Source organism: Platichthys flesus, chromosome 7 (assembly GCF_949316205.1).
Source record: "Platichthys flesus chromosome 7, fPlaFle2.1, whole genome shotgun sequence".
NCBI classification, from domain to species: Eukaryota; Metazoa; Chordata; class Actinopteri; order Pleuronectiformes; family Pleuronectidae; genus Platichthys; species Platichthys flesus.
This window is the reverse complement of record NC_084951.1, coordinates 27,178,429-27,200,040: the sequence shown is the minus strand read 5'-3', so window position 1 is coordinate 27,200,040 and position 21,612 is coordinate 27,178,429. Positions and strand designations below refer to the sequence as shown.

General features: G+C 43.2%; 1 protein-coding gene and 1 long non-coding RNA gene across 8 annotated transcripts in view; both read right to left on the bottom strand.

The window, feature by feature from the left end:
- Positions 1–1,278, bottom strand: part of LOC133956432 (uncharacterized) — a 1,456-nt gene extending 178 nt beyond the window's left edge. The window contains exons 1-3 of the long non-coding RNA XR_009921144.1: positions 1,207–1,278; positions 356–429; positions 1–30 (exon numbers count right to left, since the gene is read on the bottom strand). The exon at positions 1–30 is cut by the window's left edge and continues 178 nt beyond it. This is a non-coding gene — a long non-coding RNA (uncharacterized LOC133956432). The remainder of the gene's footprint in view (positions 31–355; positions 430–1,206) is intronic.
- An 8,202-nt stretch (positions 1,279–9,480) lies between these two features.
- On the bottom strand, positions 9,481–21,016 carry LOC133956395 (NLR family CARD domain-containing protein 3-like). 7 transcript variants are annotated; one of them, XM_062391387.1, is made up of 11 exons: positions 20,942–21,016; positions 20,771–20,864; positions 19,687–19,873; positions 19,468–19,587; positions 19,249–19,368; positions 18,622–18,824; positions 16,437–18,393; positions 15,602–15,778; positions 14,889–15,065; positions 14,341–14,514; positions 9,481–10,308 (listed from the first exon to the last, which is right to left on the bottom strand). In XM_062391387.1, exons 3-11 carry the CDS (start codon positions 19,728–19,730, stop codon positions 10,281–10,283), a joined length of 3,000 nt encoding a protein of 999 aa, XP_062247371.1. In that variant the 5' UTR covers positions 19,731–19,873; positions 20,771–20,864; positions 20,942–21,016; the 3' UTR covers positions 9,481–10,280. The 7 variants fall into 7 exon arrangements, with proteins under 7 accessions (XP_062247371.1, XP_062247374.1, XP_062247370.1 ...); XM_062391390.1 differs by having other exon boundaries at positions 19,687–19,812; XM_062391386.1 differs by having other exon boundaries at positions 20,771–20,867; positions 20,942–21,013.
- Positions 21,017–21,612: the final 596 nt, after the last annotated feature.

The window sequence follows — 21,612 nt, the reverse complement described above, 5'->3', positions numbered from 1 at the left end:
CTGTCGGCTTCTCTCCACGACTCCGTCCGTCTGAGCACAAAGAAAAACATCTTCAGTGTTTCTGTCCCTCAGACACAAAGTGAGATGAAGCAGGAAACTGAAGCAGCCGAGTGATGAGGAGGCTTCGACTCTTCATCACACTGAAAAACATAGTGCGTGTGTGTGTGTGTGTGTGTGTGTGTGTGTGTGTGTGTGTGTGTGTGTGCTGAAGTTCTAACCTGGTTCTTGTCTTTTCTTTGTGACTAAATACATCAGCTGATTAAAGATGATGTCATGCTGATGGATAAAGATAACGATGACCTCACCTTCTAGTCCCTGTAAAGATGGTTCTAGATTAAAGTCTGAAGCTTCTCACCTGATGAAACCACGTGTTCTTTATTCGTCTTCTGAACGATTCCTCAGTTTCTGTTTCCTGAGGGTCACGTGAAGCTGCAGTGGAAACAAACCAGTGACGATGAATAAAACACGACGACGGCTCGAGGCTGAAAACTGTTCCATCGACTTTCAGCTCAGTTCAATAATTCATCTGAACATCAGTGAGTGTTTAAAACGGCCTTCGTTCTGACACATGAGATGATCTACAGCAAATCTCCGTCTGATCTGAGCCTGAAATATTAAACATCAGTTTAATAAATGATCTGAGCAGAGAGATTGAAAAACTAACGTGTTGATCATAAAATAACTGGTTTGTATTTGAATCTGTGGCAGAATCGTTTGTGTGAAGAATTTTTATCTTTTCTGGTCTCGTGTGCATCAAGAATTCAAAAATATGAACAGCAACAGTAAAATATTCAGAAATAAAAAGTGGATTTTAAGTTTCAATTATAATCTTTTGATTTAACTTTGTATAAAAGTTAAACTAAACTCCAGTCTATCTGGTTTTTCATCACTTTATTGATCTAACAGACATTTTCCTGTGATTTCACTTCAGTCTCTCGTCCATGTTGAGGCCTGGGAGCCCCCCCCCCCCTCTGGTGTGATCCCCTCCCACAGAGCGACAGAGACCTTCAGCCGGAGCTCAGCCTGTGTTCCCTCCTGTTATCTGCTCTTATCTGTCATCAACACCTGCTTCATACAACTCGCTCCCCTGGGACTCCTGCCGGCCGATACCAAGGAGGGAAAGAGGGGAAGAAACTCGAGGATGAGATGAAGAGAAGCAGAAAGAAGATGGAAATGAAGAATCGATGGAACTTTCTGTTCTCTCACCTCAAGAAATGTTTCAGCTTGTTTCCTCAAACTTCATCAGTTCGGTGAATCTTCAGTGTTTCCTGACTCAGGTTCTTAAATCTCCTTCAGGACTGATAATCCAGAGAAGTGAGGTCCTCCTGTAACTCCTCAGAAATCCTCTTCCGGCAGACGGAGGTGCAGGAGTCAGATCCTCAGACCACCAGCTTCTCCTCCTCCTCTCTCTCTCCCCTCATCCCTCGACATCCTCTGCTGCTCCGACATTTCTCCACAAAGGTTAAATCCGGCTTAGTTCTGCTCCTGGACACGGAGAGAGAGAAATGAGATTCTGGTTTCACACTCGGATCAGAGAGGAGACGTGAACACTCTCCCGCTTGTCAGAAGCTGTTTCCAGGAGATTGATCCTGAAGTTCTGCTCAGATTTAACATTTGTGCCGTTTAAAAAAAAGAAAAATGTATAATCAAGACAAAAGGAATTTCTTGGTTTGTACCAATATGTTACAGCAGCAGTTAATGTGTGAAGATTAAACCTAATCAGCTACAGAGCAAACAGGTCATTAGGAAAAACTGTATGCTGCACAAAATTAAAATGATTCTGATATTTTTTATTTTTGTTCCTTGGTGATAACTGATTATTTTCTTAATCTATGAATTGATTTTTGTTTGTTTGAAGCCGGACATGTTGGAAATCACTCGATTAAATAATTAAATTTATCAGCAACAGAGTTTGGATTTGATTATTGAGGAATATTTCAGAGCAAACGTGTTTTTAATCCAGATCCATTCGTCTCATTTAACAGATAATTGAGATAATTCAGTATTTCAGCAACTTCAAGACGTTGTCTTGAATTTTAAAGCTTATCTACTTGATGAAGAAATGATTAATCAGTTAATCTAGAAAATAACTCGTAAACAATTGTAATAAACCAGGTTTCTGCTCTAGAATCACACTTCATGAACTGAAATGAATCTCAAACTATTGAAATGCAAACTGCAGCTTCAGAGGAACAAACACAAACAGAAACTCATCGTTGTCTCTCCTGCAGCAGCCGGAGGTAAAAGATGAATAAATCAAAATCAGCTGCAGAGATTTGATTCTAAAATCCTTTAAGTTGCACCTTTCCAGATGTGTGAGGAAACACCAACCACTGGATGTCCTGAGGGGATTCAGCCTCCAGAAGGTTCTCGCCCCGGCAGCGTCCCTCCTTCCTCTTCCTCCTCTTCCTCCTCCTCCTCCTGCAGCTGCTTTCCTCCTCTCCCTCTCTCCCACAGATCCAGTGTTTCCTGTACGAGCAGCCTGAATACAGATGTGTGATGGGATGTGGGACCGAGCCGGTGGTGGATGAGGATTCAGTGGACAGATGTTTCCTCGCTGCTCTCTCGTCTCTTCTGCAGCTTCCTCTCTGCGCTGGAACAACAGCAGCAGCCTCCGCGGCAGCTCAGCCAATAACCTGCAGCCGGCAATTAATTTCCCTCTCCGCCTCCTCCTCCTCCTCCTCCTCCTCCTCCTCCCTTCTCCCTTCTCCCTCCCACCTGCTCTGAATCCCTGCATGTTCCCTCCCTTCTTCTGTCTCTTCCTTCTTATTATTCTTCACCTGTTCATTCATCTCTGTGACATCACACATGTAAGCGTGTTCTTGTGTCTCCTTCACGGATCAGAACCTCCAGCAGGTCCGTGTGCCTGTTGTCTGTTGTCTGTTGTCTGTTGTCTGTTGTCGGTTGTCGGGCAGGAATCCTTCAAAAGACACTTTGAATGAAGATTCTATGTTTTTATTTGTGTGTTTCCTCCTCCTGCCGGAGACTCAAGGTTCAAACACTCGACAGTGGAATGTGAAACATGCAGATGTCAGTGGTCTCTCATGAGTTCACGGTCTTCAGCTTTTATCAGAGACGTAAAGTGCAGCATCGAGTTGTTTCATGATAAAGCTGCTGTTAATAATAATAATAAATAATTAAACTGTGATAATTCTCGGTTGACTTTTCAAGGTCGTCTCAATTTTCTCATTAGACGTTGAAACAATTAAACTGACAAAGATTTTCTAAATAAAATCTGAGCTCATACACTGTTCCATCGCTGAAGCTCATGAGGAGGTTTTCTTTGGTTTTGTGTGTTTTGGAGGAACTGGAGTTCTTCAGGAGTCGGGGCAGTGACGTGTGTGATGTGTGTCATTGTGTGGCTTCAGCTACAAACAAATTAAATTATATTATATTTCCTCTTTTTGTGCTTGTGCTTCGATATGATCTGCTGAGAGCAGCATCATCATCATCAAGACCATCTGACATCAGACGCCTTGCACAGCCCAGCAGCACCAGAGAGTTAGTGTGAAATATGAGTCCAATCATTGAATATGATTCTCAGAGGACGTTATGAAAACAGAAACAGGTTCCAACAGCAGTTAAAGAATAATAAAGTGTGTCGTCCATTAATTTATTTAATGACCTTTGGGGCTTTTTTGAAATTATATCTCCTCTGTTTGTAATAAAAAACAAACTCAACTGAGAACTAAACATTTTAAAACCTCAGTGTGTTTCTACATCACTTTGTCTTCAACTGGTCACGTTCTGTTTGTGTGTGTGTGTGTGTGTGTGTGTAAAACAGATTTTTCTCCTGCTAAATTAAGTCTGTGGACGTTGATTTGATTCTAATTTAATGATTGTTATTAATAAATAATCTGATATTATTCCTCATCTGGTCTCGACCTTAAAGCTCCAGTGAGTCAGACTCAGGTGAAAAGGAGCGATTGGCAGAAACCCATAAAAAAATAATCCTTAGTCATGTTTTCACTTGTGTGTTTCATCTCAAATGTACGAGTTGTTGTTTTCTTTACCCTCGAGCAGGCCTTTATATTTACATACTTTATATTTACATACTTTATATTCACATACTTTATATTCACATACTTTATATTTACATACTTTATATTTACATACTTTATGTTGAAAAACTTTATATTTACATACTTTATATTTACATACTTTATGTTGAAAAACTTTATATTTACATACTTCATATTTACATACTTTATATTTACATACTTTATATTCACATACTTTATATTGAAAAACTTTATTTTTGAGTTCAGATAAACCAGGTAGGATGAGCACAAGGTTTTCTAACCTGTAATGGGCAACACAACATTACAAACACACAACTTTACTTTATAATATGATAATAAAAGAATACAACATTACACTCACGTGTACAACAGACTCTGCAGTAGTGTGTTACTCAGTGGGTTGTGTCAAAGACAAACACTGTGTGTGTGTGTGTTGTGTATTTATGGTGCGACTGCAGCTCGATCCCAATGAAATACATCCCTGCTGTCAGAGAATCAATACACCCCCCCGCTCCTCCTCGTCTTCATCACCTCCCTCTACATCCTCTGATTCTTCATCGCTCCTCCTCTTCCTCTCCCTCTCTCTGTCCTCCTCCTTTTCTCGGTGTTAATCTCTCATCTTCTCCTCCACCTCGTTCAAACGCTATTTGTTTCACCTCCTCTTCTTCCTCCTCTTCCTCTCCCTCTCTCTGTCCTCCTCCTTTTCTTGGTGTTTATCTCTCATCTTCTCCTCCACCTCGTTCAAACGCTATTTATTACACCTCCTCTTCTTCCTCCTCTTCCTCTCCCGCTCTCTGTCCTCCTCCTTTTCTCTGTGTTTATCTCTCATCTTCTCCTCCACCTCGTTCAAACGCTATCTGTTTCACCTCCTCTTCTTCCTCCTCTCCCTCTCTCTGTCCTCCTCCTTTTCTTGGTGTTTATCTCTCATCTTCTCCTCCACCTCGTTCAAACGCTATTTATTACACCTCCTCTTCTTCCTCCTCTTCCTCTCCCGCTCTCTGTCCTCCTCCTTTTCTCTGTGTTTATCTCTCATCTTCTCCTCCACCTCGTTCAAACGCTATCTGTTTCACCTCCTCTTCTTCCTCCTCTTCCTCTCACTCTCTCTGTCCTCCTCCTTTTCTTGGTGTTTATCTCTCATCTTCTCCTCCACCTCGTTCAAATGGAATCTGTTTCACCTCCTCTTCTTCCTCCTCTTCCTCCTCCCTCCTGCTGATGGTGAGTCCTGTGAGAGCCGTTTATCAGCCTAGCACAGTAATTACACACACAACCACACACACACAGACACACAGAAACACAGGGAGAGAGGGATGCTCTGCAGTGTCAACACCCTGTCTCACACACACACACAAAGATAAAAGCACACAGACACACACTTGTATTGTTCTGGATTTGTGCATTTTTGCACATCTGTTTATCTCAGTCACTTTATCATATACAGTGTGTCTGTGTGTGTGTCTGTGTGTCTGTGTGTGTGTGTATTTCTCATGTCCATGTTAGCATCCATCAAACTGTATAGATACATGTTTTAGTGTGTACATAGTTCCGTCTCTATTGTCTGTCCTGTTATCATTTATGTTTCATTTTTCTCTGCTGTTGTTTCAGTTGTTTCCTGCTGATTCATCAGTTTGATGAAAACATATCAACAATCTGTCAGAAAGTTTTAAGTTCAAACCTCAAACAGGAAGTTGTCCCTCGTCTCCGTGTGGACGTCCTGACCGAGCTGGAGACAAACCAGCCGTCCAGGGTTTCACATCCTCGACGCAGCCGGAGATTCTCTGAGGATTGTGTGTTTCACATGGTCACATGTAAATCTATGAAAACACACTCCAGTGGTAGCGTCTGAATTAAACAGGTCCCAGTATGGAGCTATGGGTTCACCACAGGATGAAGAGTTCTCACCAGCAGCTGATACTGGTCATTGATGTAAGAAAACTCAAGATGGACCCTGAACACAACCTTTCTGAGAGGATTGTTTGACTGCATCACAGGGAAATCATAAAAATAATGACTATTTCAAAATCAAAAATACTTTTTATATATATTGAAGTGTGAATGTATGTCCTTGACCAACTGGTGCTGCTGTTCCTGTGGCAACACTGAGGCTCTCAGACGTTTTTATATCGTTCTGTACAAAATCCATTTTCTGCATCGTTCTAACAACCTGAGAGAGAGAGAGAGAGAGAGAGAGAGAGAGAGAGAGAGAGAGAGAGAGAGAGAGGTGTAATCTTCACAGTCCTCAACAATCAGCAGCTTAATGCTTTAGTGCTCTCTGCGGAGGTCAAAGGTCACAAACACACAGTGAAGGCATCATCGTCAAATACACACATGGATAACATATTGTACACACTCACAGACACACACACACACACTGAGGCTGCAGGTTTGAGAAGCAATTACATAGAGATGAAGAGCAGCAGAGGAGGGAAAGAAAAAGACAAATCAATAATCAATACAGTGCCGGACCAACTTTAAAGAGAATCATCCTCAGAAAATAAATCTTCTATTTTTAACAAACGCTCAGTGTTTGTTGAGATGAAGATGAACGACGGAGGAGAGCAGCAAGGAAACGTCCGAGAGAGACGAGCCTCCAACCGAGTGAAGGAGCGACTGCAGCGGCGGAGGTGAAGAGAATCAAGAGATGATGAATGATAGTGAGGAGAGGAAGAGGAGGGAAATCAAGAGGAAGGGCAAGGACATAATAAACAGCAGCTTCTTTCATATCATGTCACTTCATCAACTTATTGTTATCCTTACTGTTAACACACATTTCCTGTTTGTTTCTGTGTGTGTCTCTGTGTGTGTGTGTCTGTGTCTCTCTCTCTCCCTCTCCCTGTGTGTGTGTGTGGGTGTGTCTCTCTGTCTCTCTGTGTGTTTGTGTGTGTGTTTGCGTGTGTGTCTCTCTCTCTCTCTCTATCTCCCTGTGTGTGTGTGTCTATGTGTGTGTGTGTGTGTCTCTCTGTCTCTCTCTGTGTGTTTGTGTGTGTGTCTGTGTCTCTCTCTCTCTCCCTGTGTGTGTGTGTGTCTGTGTGTGTGTGTGTGTGTGTGTGTGTCTCTCTGTCTCTCTCTGTGTGTTTGTGTGTGTGTTTCTGAGTGTGTATCTGTGTGTGTGTGTGTCTCAATAAAACAGATATAACACTTTCACTCTAATCAGTTCATTTCATCTCTTTCATTTATTTTCTAATATAAAAACATTTGTTTACTTAAAATGAAATTTGAAAATAAATTGAAATAAGAAAATAAAATCCACATTGAGGCGGCTGTTGTCATGGAAACAACATTGTCTCTGCACACGTTGTGTTACGGTTTGTGGAGGAGAAGGACCCAGGATGCGGAGGTTGTTCACAAAAAGGTATTTAATATAAAAAGGGCTTTAAACAAGACAAAAACAAAACATTAACACTAACAGGTAAGTTCTGGCCACAAAGCGCACGGAGAAGCTGGTCGAGACAGCAGGAGCAGACAAACCATATCTCACGACGTGTAGAGGAACAACTCACGACCCGACACCAGACGAAGGGAAACAGAGGCTTAAATACACAGAAGGAAGGCAGGGGCAATTACACACAGGTGAAACACATGAGGACTGGAGATGACAATCAAAGACAGGAAGTGACACACTGAGAAGCTGGAACAAGACACAGGGAAAGCGAGGCTACAAAATAAAACAGGAAACAGAAAACACAAAGAGACAGAGTTCCATAAACATAAATGACTGAGCATCACACTTTGAAGACGGAGAAATAAAAAATCCCAGATCTGATTGTTGGTTCGTGTCTCATCATTTACATGTTTGTGTGTCATCTTGCTGACACAAGAAAACACACAAACAAACAAACAAACAAAGTAACAAGACTCAGAAACATTAAGACCACAAACTAACGAGTGAACACACATTAACACAACTTTATCTTTTATGATCTTGTTTTATTCTCATAGATGAGATGAGAATTGATCATGAATCAGATCGTGAACAGGAAATAAAGAACTTTAACTTCCAGGTTGACGTGACCCCATTCCCGCTCTCCAGAGGATGAACCTTTGACTTTAATGGGCTGTGACCTTTGCTCCAGGGCGCTTTTACATGGAGTGATGTAGAATTCATGCAGACGGTGGGAGGAAGGAGGTGAAACCAGTTTGACCTCGTCAGGGCTCCCAGCAGAGGAGGAGAATTATCCTCCTCCCACTGGGATATGAGAAGTTTCACTGGAGGGAAACTCAGCGAGGACACAGGAGGCATCAAGAGGATCCTCAAACACAAACACTAGTTTAGAGAGTAGCCAAACAAACAAACAAATAAACAAACAAATACATCAGTGCAACTGTCTTCAGAAAGAGGAAATAAATGAATAAAAAAATACAAATTATAAAGAAATAAAAGCTGATGAGTGAATACGATGATGTGAACAGAACCAAAACTGTTTTAACTTTTAACAATTATTCAAATAAAACCATGTGAAACCATCATGCCTGTGACACATAAACAATCTAAAGGTAAAATTGAGTTTGTTCTGTGAGACAAACAAGAGATTAATGTTAAAAACCTTCTTCATCACAGCGGCTCCTCCTCTTCCTCCTCCTCAGGTCTGTTGGAGCACAAACTCATTAACCTCAAGTGAAACCGTCAACAGAAAATGAACCTGTTATTCCTCCTGAAGGTTTCTAATCACACACACACACACACACACACACACAGCTCCATGAAGAGATGATGTCTCACTCTGCTGCAGAGGAAGTGGACCTCAGAGCTTCAACATCTACTGGACAGATGTTACAGCAGCGTGTTCATGAACATGGCGTCACAGTCACATGTTACACTGACACACGTGTGTTGAGGATCATCACAAAGTCACATGATGACCTCTACACACAGTGAGAACTGGAGCCTGTCAGGAACTGACTCTGTCAAACATTTCTGATCCTGAAGTCACAAAGAACTGAGACGGGCTTGAACAGGAAGTGACATCATCATGTTGAGACAAGTGTCTCCACAAAATAACACAAACTGATCAACACAACAGGCCCAACATGTCCACTGTCTTCAGGACATCATCTCTCAGACACTTTCTGTCCCTTGTCTCTGCTGTGAACCTCCCATCATCAATTATTTCCCAGCATGCAGCTGTTCCCAGAGGCTGCTACAGTCTCCCCCTGGTGGTTGTTCTGAGGTGGTGGTCGAGAACGTACAACAAGAATCTTCATCTACGTTTGTATAAAACGTCCTCGGGTCAGTTTTCTATTAAATATGGTAAAATGTTTATTAAACAGTTTCCTCAGAGACTTAAAGATGCTCTGCTCTTCATCGACTCTTCTTCATACTGTAAATGTCTCATTCACTTTTCTTCTGCTTGTTTCCATTATGTCAAACTGGTGATTTTGTTCTTGTACCTGCACCAAGGACGAGATGTTTCCACCAGTTTGTTTGAAGAGGAAAGAAAAGCTGAGTCATGATTCCAGTGAAGTCGGTGGAAGGATGTTTATTGAGCATTAAAGCAGAGACAAGTAGAAACAGAACTTTTCTCTCTGAGATGTTTTTCTTCTCGTTACATCTGGTTTGTCACAGAGGAAATGATCCATGTGTTTGACTCATAGACTGAATATAAAGGCTTTGACTGGGATGTGCTGCTGTTATACTGCAGCGCCACCTGTGGGTCAAAAGTAGAAAAGCCACCACCGCTCTGCACCTGATGCAGAAATGAAAACGTCCCATTTTTAAGTCCAGAGTTTTGATCTTTTGTGTCAAAGACAAAACTCTGATTTTAAACTCAAAGTGATTTCAATGTGTTGAACTTTGTGTTGAACTAAATCAATTTGTGACGTGAATCCAGGAACTTTAAGATCATAAACAAACATATACACAGAATGTGGTTCTACACACATGGAGACACACTGAGGGACAAAGGTGGACAATAATAAAGACAAACTTAAACACACTGTATGTGACTCTTTATAGAGGGTTTATATATTCTGCTTGTGTTGTGTCATTTCAAGAAACACATTCTTCATGTGAATAAACACAATCGGGGCAGGAAGGTTGCTGGTTTGAATCCGGTTCAGATGGGGTCTTCCTGTGTGGAGTCTGCATGTTCTCCCCGTGTTTTCTCCAGGTACTCCGGCTTCATCTCACAAACACATGCAGATTAGGGGTTGTGTAGATTGGAGACTACACACAAGCTGCTGCTGCTTCAGCCTCTGGATCCTCAGGACACAGCTCAGCCTCCGTCCACACACACTGTCCTCTTCACACTGTCCTCTTCACACTCAGATCCACCAAGATCTCCACTTCCACCTGTTGAGAGAAGAAGACATCAGTGTCACAGAGACTCACTTCAGCAGCTGTGAGTCAGTGATGCAGCTCATCCAGTAGAAAGAGCAGCAGGGACTTCAGTCCTGTTCAGAGGTGGAGCAGCTTCCTCTCTGCTTCATGTTCACGTGTTTGAATGAACACGCTAAGAGCTCAGTGTGTGTCCTCTGCATGTCAAAGTGCAGAGTGGACACCTGAGAGGTGGATTTACTGCTGTTACAGGTGAAGCCATGTTTCACTGTGTGTTGATGAACATCTGCTTCTGACAAACTGGGACCAGAGGAGACAGATGGACCTCAGCAGAGGTTCTGCTCTGTATGAAGAGCTCCTGGTTACCATGTGATGAGGAGAGGCTTCAGTCCCACTGATCTCAGAGCTGTGACAAAGATCCACCTGATCAGTTCTTCACTGATGAAGTGAGAGGACAAACTGTCTCAGATCAGATGAAGACGACACCGTCTCTGTCCCTCGTGTGAGGCTGTCAGCTGTGGTCCAGTTTGTGTAAGTTACAGCGCCCCCTGGTGGCATCTGGTCAAAATATATCACGTGACCACGACATAATAACGTGTGAACGAGATAAATAACTCGAGGCCACGAGATCTGAATCTGTTGTTTACTAACAAGACGAGTGGAAGACAAGAAGACACACACAGTCTCACTGTCTCTGAGGACACACACTGTCTCTGAGGACACACACTGTATTACTGACTCTGTGGCAGTGTTCATTTTGGCAGCTATTTTTGATTTAGTCTTAGTCTTTTGACGAAAATGTCACATTTAGTCATTTTTATCCTTCTTAGTTTTAGTCTAGTTTTAGTCCTTTTCTATAAAAACATATAGCTGCAGCCTAATAGCTTAAAAATATATATTTAGTTTTAAATGTGAAAACAAAAAGGGAGAGCAGGTCAGACTGGAGCCGGACACAGAAACTGCAGCTCGGTACAAACCAACTGCAGCTTCTGCTCTGATGAAGAAGCTGAGGGGCTGATCTCTGATCAGCTGAGACCAGAGAAACTCTGGTTTTCACTGTTTCCATAGTTAAGAAGCAGTCGGACACTGAGAGGCTGCTCATAGAGAGCGAGCTCTGCTTTCACTGTGTCTCTCTGAGCGAGTGCGCGGGGCAGGGGGCGGAGCTACGGACCGGAGCGCTATCTGGGAGCGCACAGGCACACACACACACACACACACAGACTCACACACACACACACAGACACACAGACTCACTCACACACTGTCTCTGAGGACACACACTGTCACTGATGACACACACTATCTCTGAGGACACACACTGTCTCACTGACTCTGTGGACACACACTGTCTCACTGTCTCTGAGAACACACACTGTCTCAATGTCTCTGAAGACACACACTGTCTCACTGACTCTGAGGACACACACTGTCTCACTCTCTCTGAGGACACACACTGTCTCACTCTCTCTGAGGACACACACTGTCTCACTCTCTCTGAGGACACACACATGGACCTGTCTCCAGGAAGCTGAGGTCATCTGGTGTTTTGGGGACAGGATGAGTCTGGAGACATTGAGATGTTCTGGGTGAGTTAGAGATCAACTGAACCAACCAGACGTTGATTTAAACTTCCCTTATCCGTCCCTTTAAGGAGAGTGTGCACCACACAACAGTGTTGGGCCACAGTCCAGAGGCTGAACACCAGACACTGGAGCCGACGGTGAGGACAAAGGATTGTAAAACTTTTGGAGGGAAAACATTCTCCAGCAGGCCTGAGAATCTCCCCCTGGTGGTTGGAACATGTCCTGAAGCGCCTTCAGGACCCCCGCTGAGTTCCAAGCCCCGCCCACTGAGGTCCAACTCTGACACTCAATTGGCTAAAAGCCAGCATCATCCTATGACCAGCACCTCAAGGAGGCAGAACCTCTCAGGTAGAATAAAATCACTGAGACATCAATAATCGCTGCCATTTTCCCTGCTCTGAAGACGTCAACAGACCCCTCCGGGTCTTTCCAGATGATTTAGTTGCTAAAGGGGGCAACCAGAGTTATTATCTTTCATTTCTTTCATTTTCTTTTATCTTAAGTCTGATCTTACTTTGATAGAGACTATTTTTGTTTTTAACTTGAAAAGGCCGTGCACAGGAACTCACTCGCTCGCTGGCCGAGCTCAGAGACTTTCTTTCCAAATCCACAGCTGCGTCAACCGCTGCTCATCCCTGCAGAAGAGACGAAGCCGAATTCCGTTCCAAGAGCAAGAGACTTCGCTCTTTTCGGTCCAGCGCTGACCTCCGTTGCAACCACGAGACCCACCGGAGCACCGCTTAAGAGGCCAGGACACTGATTTGTTTTCCAGGAATCCGCCCGTTCGCACGCATCCTGAGGTTAACGACAGATTCACTGGACTTCCGGGAAATCCGCGCCCCACGCGCAAGCAACACCGCGGAGGCCACAGTAAGAGGCTTTATTGTCTGGGCAGAGACTAGTTTAAATACTTAGCGTGTCATTTGTTTGATTGTATGTTTGTTTGTAGATCGCTGATCTGTTTTTAGCCGTGCTACACGGCGGGCCGAGACGACACATCCGGTTCCTTTGTTTATTGTGTTTTTGAGAAGAGCGCGGTACAGAGGCGGAGCTTCCTTTTTGCGTGTTACCGTCAGAGATATTGTGCGGAGATTTACATCTGTTAAAAGATAAATCTCACGTAACTGGACTGCTTCGCTGGAAGTTTGTCTCTGACGATGTTTTGAGAGCTTTCCTGATCTCTCTCTCTCTCTCTCTCTCTCTCTCTCTCTCTCTCTCTCTCTCTCTCTCTTCTCCTAAACCTGTTTTTACACACGTCCCGACCTACATTTATACATTTCATGTTACATGGGGAAATCTAGATTTAACGAGCGTTTAAACATCTCGACGCCATTCGGCGCCAAAACCACGAGATAAGAAATCTCTTTGTCTTAAAGATCCCCTTTGTTAAGGTCAGTGACCGGCAGCCATTTTGCTTTTCGCAACGTGGCTTCACTAAGGTAACCTCTATCTTGAAAGTACGTGAATGTAACATCACCTTGAATTCGGCCAGAGGACGTCACCACGTCATTACGCCATAGCCACTCCCCTTTCTCTTTCTTACACACACACACACACACACACACAGACAGGCAAACACACACGACCACACACACACATAGATACTCCGTATTACATGTGTGACAATTGTGATAAGTGCTGCTGCTGTTGTTACCATCTTTGAAATATTGGAGTTTGTTAAATGAAGAATCATTGAAATAACATTAACTTTATTTCCCCTTTTTAATAAATACTTTTGTAATTAAAGTATTTGTATTTCTGTGATTATTTGTGCATATGTATGTGAATACAGCTGGGTTACTATAGCCTGGGCTCGAACTTAAAACCCTTCATTGTTTATTATATAATCATTAATACTAAATATTGAGATTATTAATATAACCTATATCATTGAGACTGATATTTAAAGATTGAATTGTTGGTTCCTGTAACCAGGGTGGTGCCCCGCGACAATAAGCAATGATTACAGATTTGTATTATTTTTAATTGATAATTTTATTGTTTTCATTAATTATTTTAACTATTATTAATGGATAACCGTATCATTTCTAATTAAATGTGTTACTATTCTTAATTAATAGCTTTATCAGTTTTTGATTATTTTTAAGAAATAATTGTTATTTTAATAATCATATTTCATGATTATTAATAATTAGCCAACGTCAATTCTACTCCTACTATTGCATAACAACAGTGTAGAGTCACTGTGGTCAGTGGGCGAAGCTTCTATACTGGTTGATCTCCAACTTAACCTGGAGCAGGTTAGATGTTCATCAGAAGCTACCATGGTGATTTACCTCGTTAAGAAGTGGACGAGCTTCGTAGAACTGAAAAAACTAAACCTGAAGTTAACCTGATAACCACAAATCCTGCTTGGTAGCACAGACCCTGGATCTGTGATACTGACTGTGTTTAGTAACATACTGATGAAAGCAGCGTGGACTGACTCCAACCATCTACTGACCTCAGAGTCTCCAGTCGACACGTTGGACTCTGCTTTAGATCAAGCAGCTCCTTCACTGCTGAGGCCTTCAGGTTGTTGTTTCTCAGATCCAGTTCTCTCAGATGAGAGGGGTTTGACCTCAGAGCTGAAGCCAGAGAAGAACAGCTGATCTCTGTCAGTCTGCAGTGAGTCAACCTGGATAAAGAATAAAACTGTAAATTAAACTGAGTTCATGTGTGAAAATAACAGACACATATTCATGTCAGCACAGACTCATAACATGGAAGATAAATATGAAATCAGACATGTTGGACTAAAAACGAGTCCTGATTCAGTACAAATAGATTATTTGGACCCGGTCTCTGTCCTGCAGATCAGTTTAGGAAATCCAGAACTAAACTCAGTGTTTTAACAAGTAGCTGAATATTTAAACTGTCACAGATTCATTAATTAATGATTTCATCTTATGTATGAAGAGGAATTATGTTAAATTAAAATTAAATTAGATAAATTGTGTATAAATGCTGTTTATAGATATGAGATCTACAAAAGTCAGTCAGTGAACTGACCTCAGAGTCTCCAGTCGACAGCTTGGACTCTGTAGAAAACCACACAGCTCCTTCACTGTTGAGTCCTGCAGGATGTAGTTGAAGCTCAGATCCAGTTCTCTCAGATGAGAGGGGTTTGACCTCAGAGCTGAAGCCAGAGAAGAACAGCTGATCTCTGTCAGACTGCAGCCCTCCAACCTGGATAAAGAAATATGAATATTAGAATGTGTCCTCCTGTTGTTGTGGATCGTCATCATGTCAACACAGACTCTCAACATGCTGCTGACCTCAGTCCAGTCTGTGACCTGAAGATAAATATCAGATCAGACATGTTGGACCATTGTTTCATTCATCAGCTTCTTCTCTGTGTGTTGGTCACTGAGCAGGTTTGTGTAATTAAACACTGTTTAAAGTAGGGATGGCTCCTGACAGTCACTTCCTGTTTGTTTCTATACTTATCAACTGTCCAACGTGTTTCAATCAGAATGTGTCTTATTTTGAAAACCTGAGGAGGACGAGTGCTCGGCCTCAGTCCACATGTTATTTACTGACACTTTCTTAGTGATCAGGAGCAGGTGAGTGCAGGTGAATGGAGTTGATGAGGTGACGTGACTGACAGGCTGGGTGAGTGACAGATGACCGAGGGACAGTGAGCAGAGCAGAACTGAGACAATTTAAATAAACAATGACCCAATAAGAAAGAAAGTCTGAAAAGTGAAGAAGGATTTAAGGACCTCAGAGTCTCCAGTCGACAGTTTGGACTCTCCAGTCCAGAACACAGCAGCTTCACTGCTGAGTCCTGCAGCTTGTTGTTGAAGCTCAGATCCAGTTCTCTCAGATGTGAGGGGTCTGACTTCAGAGCTGAGGCCACGACTTCCCAGTGAGTCTCTGAGAGTCCACAACCACTGAGTCTGTAATTAAAGAAAATATAAAATCTGTGAGAATTAAATCAGAAAACACAACATTCATACAAAACGTGATCATGTGACCCTCACCCTGGTAAATCCCCTCTTTGTTAAAAACTCCTCAAGAGAATCCTTTCAGATTTGGTCCAAGCGTTCGATCAGACTAACAGAGGAACTCATTAGATTCAGGTGGTAAGAGGTCAAAGGTCAAAGGTCACAGTGACCTCATGTTGTTGTGAAGTCAACATGTCAGGAACCTGGAGGAACGGACACTGCACTAGTTGGTGGTGGAGGACAAACGCAGAGTGGGAACTCTGGTTTGACCAGAAAGAAGAAGAAACTATATTTCCTGCTTCTTCAGTTTCAAGGAACCGTCAGTGAATCAGTGATCGTCTCCTCACACTGTGCTGTTTGATCATATATATATATACAGTTTATACAATAATCTCACTTGCACCCCACATGGTTGTATGTCCGAACCCTCAAACTCCAGCACAGTGATCACATTGGATTTCACTCTCCACATCTGATCTAGTTGTTCTCATATGTACATGTTACACACATACACAGACACACACACACACACACACACACACACTGAGTGTATTTGAAGAACAACTCATCTCCACTGATTGAACATGTTATTGATCATGTCTGGACTCACCGAGCCTTCCTGCAGTTCCTCACAGCTGGGATCAGTCTCCGTCGACCCTGGAATGATGTGTTGAACTTCTTCAGGTCCAACTCATCCAGAACCTCCTCTGACATCTGCAGCATGTAGGCCAGAGCTGAGCAGTGGATCTCAGAGAGTTCCTTCGATCTGTTCTCTGACGTCAGGAACTGTTTCATCTGCTGATGAACTGAGTGGTCGTTCATCTCAGTCAGACAGTGGAAGATGTTGATGCTTCTGTCAGGAGAAATGTGATCACTCTTCATCTTCTTCAGGTTGTTGATGACTCTCTGGATGATCTCTGGATTGTTCTCTCTCTGACCCAGCAGCCATCCTGAGACTCTCTGGATGATATTTGAATTGTTCCCTCTCCGACCCAGCAGGCCTCCTAAGACTCTCTGGATGATATCTGGATTGTTCCCTGTCCGACCCAGCAGGTCTCCTAAGACTCTCTGGATGATCTCTGGATTGTTCTCTCTCCGACCCAGCAGGTCTCCTAAGACTCTCTGGTTGGACTCCAGACTGAGGCCGTGAAGGAAGCGAACAAACAGGTCCAGATGACCATTTGTACTGGTGAGGGATTTCTCCATGGTTCTCTTCAGGAAGTCATCCAGGGAGAAGGTACTGTCTGTGAACCCATCTGTTCCCAAGAAGTTGTTGAGTTCTTCTCTGTTCCTCTTGGTGTAACAGTGGAACATGTAGACTGCAGCCAGAAACTCCTGAACGCTCAGATGAACAAAGCAGTAGACTGATTTCTGGAAGATCACACACTCTCTTCTGAAGATCTCAGTACAAACTCCTGAGTACACCGAGGCCTCTGTGACATTAAGACCACACCGCTCCAGGTCTTCTTGGTAGAACATGATGTTTCCTTCTTCCAGATGTTTGAGTGCCAGCCTCCCCAGCTTCAGGAGAACATTCCTGTCAGCCTCCGCCAGCTGCTGTGGACTTGTCTCATGTCCCTCACCGTACTTGTTGTTCTTCCTCTTTGTCTGAACCAGCAGGAAGTGTGAGTACAGGTCAGTCAGGGTCTTGGGCAGCTCTCCTCTCTGGTCTGTGGTCAACATGTGCTCCAGAACTGTAGCACTGATCCAGCAGAAGACTGGGATTTGACACATGATGTGGAGGCTCCTGGACGTCTTGATGTGTGAGATGATTCTGCTGCACAGCTCTTCATCACTGAATCTCCTCCTGAAGTACTCCTCCTTCTGGGCCTCAGTGAAGCCTCGTACTTCTGTGACCCTGTCAACACATGCAGGAGGGATCTGATTGGCCGCCGCAGGTCTGGAGGTTATCCAGACGAGAGCCGAGGGAAGCAGATTCCCCCGGATGAGGTTTGTCAGCAGCACGTTGACTGATGACCTCTGTGTGACCTCAGACACAAGCTCCCTGTGGTTGAAGTCCAGAGAAGGTCTGCTCTCATCCAGGCCGTCAAAGATGAACAAAGGTTTACAGACAGCGAGCGTCTCTGCCGTGAGCTTCTGTAACGCTGGATGGAAAACATGGAGCAGCGTGAGAAGACTGTGCTGGTCCTTCACCAGGTTCAGCTCCCTGAACGAAAGCACAGCCAGCAGACCCACATCCTGGTTCTCTAAACCCTCTGCCCAGTCCAGAGTGAACTTCTGCACCGAGAAGGTTTTTCCAACGCCAGCGACGCCGTTGGTCAGGACGACTCTGATGCTGCTCTGCTGGTCAGTGGAGGCTTTGAAGATGTCCTGGACCTTGATGGGAGTGTCCTGGAGGATCTTCATCTTGGAAGCCGTCTCAAGCTGCCTCACCTCATGTTGAGTATTAACCTCTTCACTCTGTCCCTCTGTGATGTAGAGCTCAGTGTAGATCCTGTTGAGGAGGGTTCTACTTCCTGTTTCATCACTTCCTTCAGTCACATGTTCACATCTCCTCCTCACACTGAGCTTATGTTCATCTGAAACCTCCTGAAGACCACGATCTGCTGAAAGACAAGAAACAATGTGAGAGACAGAGAATCTGAGAATCTGCTGATTGTTTTCATCAGAAACAGAAAAACTACAGAAAATAAAAGCTTTTTAACTTTGTGCTTTTCTAACGATGTTAAATGTTGATGCTGTATGAAGGAACAAAATAAAATCACATGTGCTGTTGTCAGAAGTGAAGACATCAGCAGACACATGTACAGTGCTGCTCTGACCGGCTGTCTGACCTCCAGCTCCTCTTCTGGATCTTTTTCCACACTGGGGACAGGAGGAGTCTCCTGAAGAACCAGACTGGTCCCAGTATGAGGTGATGCACTGTCTGCAGAACCAGTGTCCACAGCTGGTGGAGACTGGATCCTTCAGGACGTCCTGACACGAAGCACAGCAGGACGACTGCTCCTCCTCAGAAACATGACTCCTCTTCCTCTCCCTGTGAAGACATGTCCTGATAACTCACATGTCACAGTCACAGGTTGTCATCACTTCTGTCAAGGAGGTTTAGTTTTCACCCAGTATGTTTGTGTGTTGGTTGGTTCGTTAGTGGGATTATAAAATACAACAGATTACCAGTAAACTTGGTGGAAGGTTGTGGTCTGTGAACCAGATTGGGGGGGGGGGGTGCTGATGTTTACCAGTGTGTGGAATTTGGTGCAGATCCAAATCCAAATGAGTCTCTAGTGGATTTCAAAGTGGTTTCATAAGGAGCGTGTTGGTTCTTGGTGGAGGTCTGAGCTCTTTGAGTGATTCTGAGAGATTAGTCACCAACTTCAATGAAGCTGTGTCCTAATGCAGGGGCCACACTAGAGGAAACTAGATCCTCTTCAGAGCAGGTCCCAGTAGAAACAGTCTCTTACTCTGTGTGTGAGGGTCCAGGTTCTTTACTGAAGTTTAGAGGAGTCATCATGGACCAGTCACTCTTCAGAGACAGACAGCTGGACCCTGGAGACTCTGCTCTCAGTCTGTGGTCCTGACCTCTGCAAATACAAACATGTTTTATTCAGAACACATCATTCACTGGTTCATTCTGTGAGGATTCAGTTTGGAGCTTCACATGTTTGTAGCAGGTCTCTTACTCTGTGGGTGAGGGTCCAGGTTCTTTACTGAAGTTTAGAGGAGTCATCATGGACCAGTCACTCTTCAGAGACAGACAGCTGGACCCTGGAGACTCTGCTCTCAGTCTGTGGTCCTGACCTCTGCAAATACAAACATGTTTTATTCAGAACACATTATTCACTGGTTCATTCTGTGAGGATTCAGTTTGGAGCTTCACATGTTTGTAGCAGGTCTCTTACTTTGTGGTTGAGGGTCCAACTTGCTCTGAAGTGTCCTCGTCCATGTTGCACCGGCTGCGGCTCAGTAGTGGCTCAGGCCACGCTGCTCTTCTAGATATTCAAGGTCTGTTCTATCTCCTTCTGGTTCTGCGCTCAGTTTACAGCAGAACACAGTGAAATGATCTTTCACACCAGTTTCAATGTTTATCTGTTGAAAACGTCACAAACACAAATATTTGCAATACTTCCTGTAGCCTACTCATTTCAAAATAAAAGCACTGCAGTGTTTCCGTGGACTGAATCAATAAATGTTTTTATTGTGAAATAGATGCAGGGCTTCATAGTTTGTAGTACTGGTATTTATTTCAGTACATAGGAGTAATTATATACAAGGAAATACAGTGATCACATCAGAAACCTCAGGAAGGACAAGAGTCCCTCTCTCTCTCTCTCTCTCTCTCTCTCTCTCTCTCCTGACAGGTGACCTCAGGAAGCCTCCATTATTTTGGGATATTTCAGTGAATCACCTGATTTATTCAGCCATTAGTACATCATTACAGTACGTTATTAAATGAATCATATGAATACATTTTTAGGATACCAGTCAATAAGGGTGTGGAGGTGTACTATTGTACAAGTACAATAATAAAGTTCCTTTTCATATAGTATTAGTTTATGTCATTTTTAAATCCACCAATAAACCTGCAGAGCCACAAACAGACGTTGAATAACAAAGTGTTTTTGCAACTTGAGCATTTCCTGATCTCCACTCAAACCAATCAACTACATTAAAGTGAATTAATACAAACTGTAAAAGTTCATGTGACCTTTAACCCCCGGCCACTAAGAGAAGAAACTCAACATCTAGAATCATGTTCACGTCATAAAGGCTGGATTTGAATCACAGAACTTTATAGACAGTAACACTGAGAGCACATCAGTCACAGCTGGAAGCAGCACTCTGTGTCTCCACTCAGTTCTATGGCTTTGTGCCCAAATGAAGGTCAAACACAAGCAACAACTTTATATTCACTTTAAAACTCACACAAAACCAGTATGAAGTGTGTGTGTGTGTGTGTGTGTGTGTGTGTGTGTGTGTGTGTACCTGGCTCTGCAGGTCGATGTTCCTCACACCTCAGCCAGTGATTCCAGAGCTTTACTGGGATCCACAGTGAAGACTCTGGACTGGTTGATGACCACTGCTGTAACGTGTGATTGTTAAAACACGTTGAGTTATTAAACACAATAAATAATATAAATGTTGCTGAACACTCACCAGCCTCAGACCTCACGTCTGCTCCTTGTTAGAACGAGTCTGAACACTTTCACTTTCACTGGAGGCTCCTCCTCCGCTCGGCAGTTACTGGAAATCACATGACTCTGTGTGTGTGTGTGTGTTTGTGTGTGGGTGTGTCAGTGTGTGTGTGTATGTGTGTGTGTGCGTGTGTGTGTGTGTGTGAGAGAGCTTGTGAGAGATCAACACAAGTTACATGTGACAGGTTTAAATCAAAAGCTTATATTTAGAGCTGATTGTCAAATTATATATATATATGATAATATATATATATATATATTATCTGATAATATATATATATATTAATATATATCAATCAATCAAACTTGCAAAACAAGTTACTATTACATTTCGAGTAATTATAATATCAAGTTCATAAGTCAAAGCTCAGCGAGGAACCTGAAATGATGATGGTTTCGACTTCCACTGTTGTTTCTCTGGGATGTTGGAGTTTACAGAGCTCTACTGCCACCCTTTGTCTGAAACGAGTCACTGCATCAGTGGAACAGCTTCTGATCCAGATCAATATAAACTATTATCAAGTTTCCTCTCAGGCTTTTTACTGACATCACCACATCGCTGACATTGGAAGGTTAATTTAATGTCAACACGATGGAGAGACCTGAACATTTCCCCTCAGACGATGAGCTGTG

Excerpts from the sequence above, each read along its gene's own strand:
- LOC133956395 (XM_062391387.1), bottom strand. The coding sequence starts at position 19,730 with ATGGACGAGGACACTTCAGAGCAAGTTGGACCCTCAACCACAAA. Across the intron at positions 15,779-16,436 it reads AGGAACTGCAGGAAGGCTCG|ACTCAGTGGTTGTGGACTCT; the intron begins GTGAGTCCAGAC and ends CTTTAATTACAG. Across the intron at positions 15,066-15,601 it reads TGTCGACTGGAGACTCTGAG|GTTGGAGGGCTGCAGTCTGA; the intron begins GTCCTTAAATCC and ends TTCTTTATCCAG.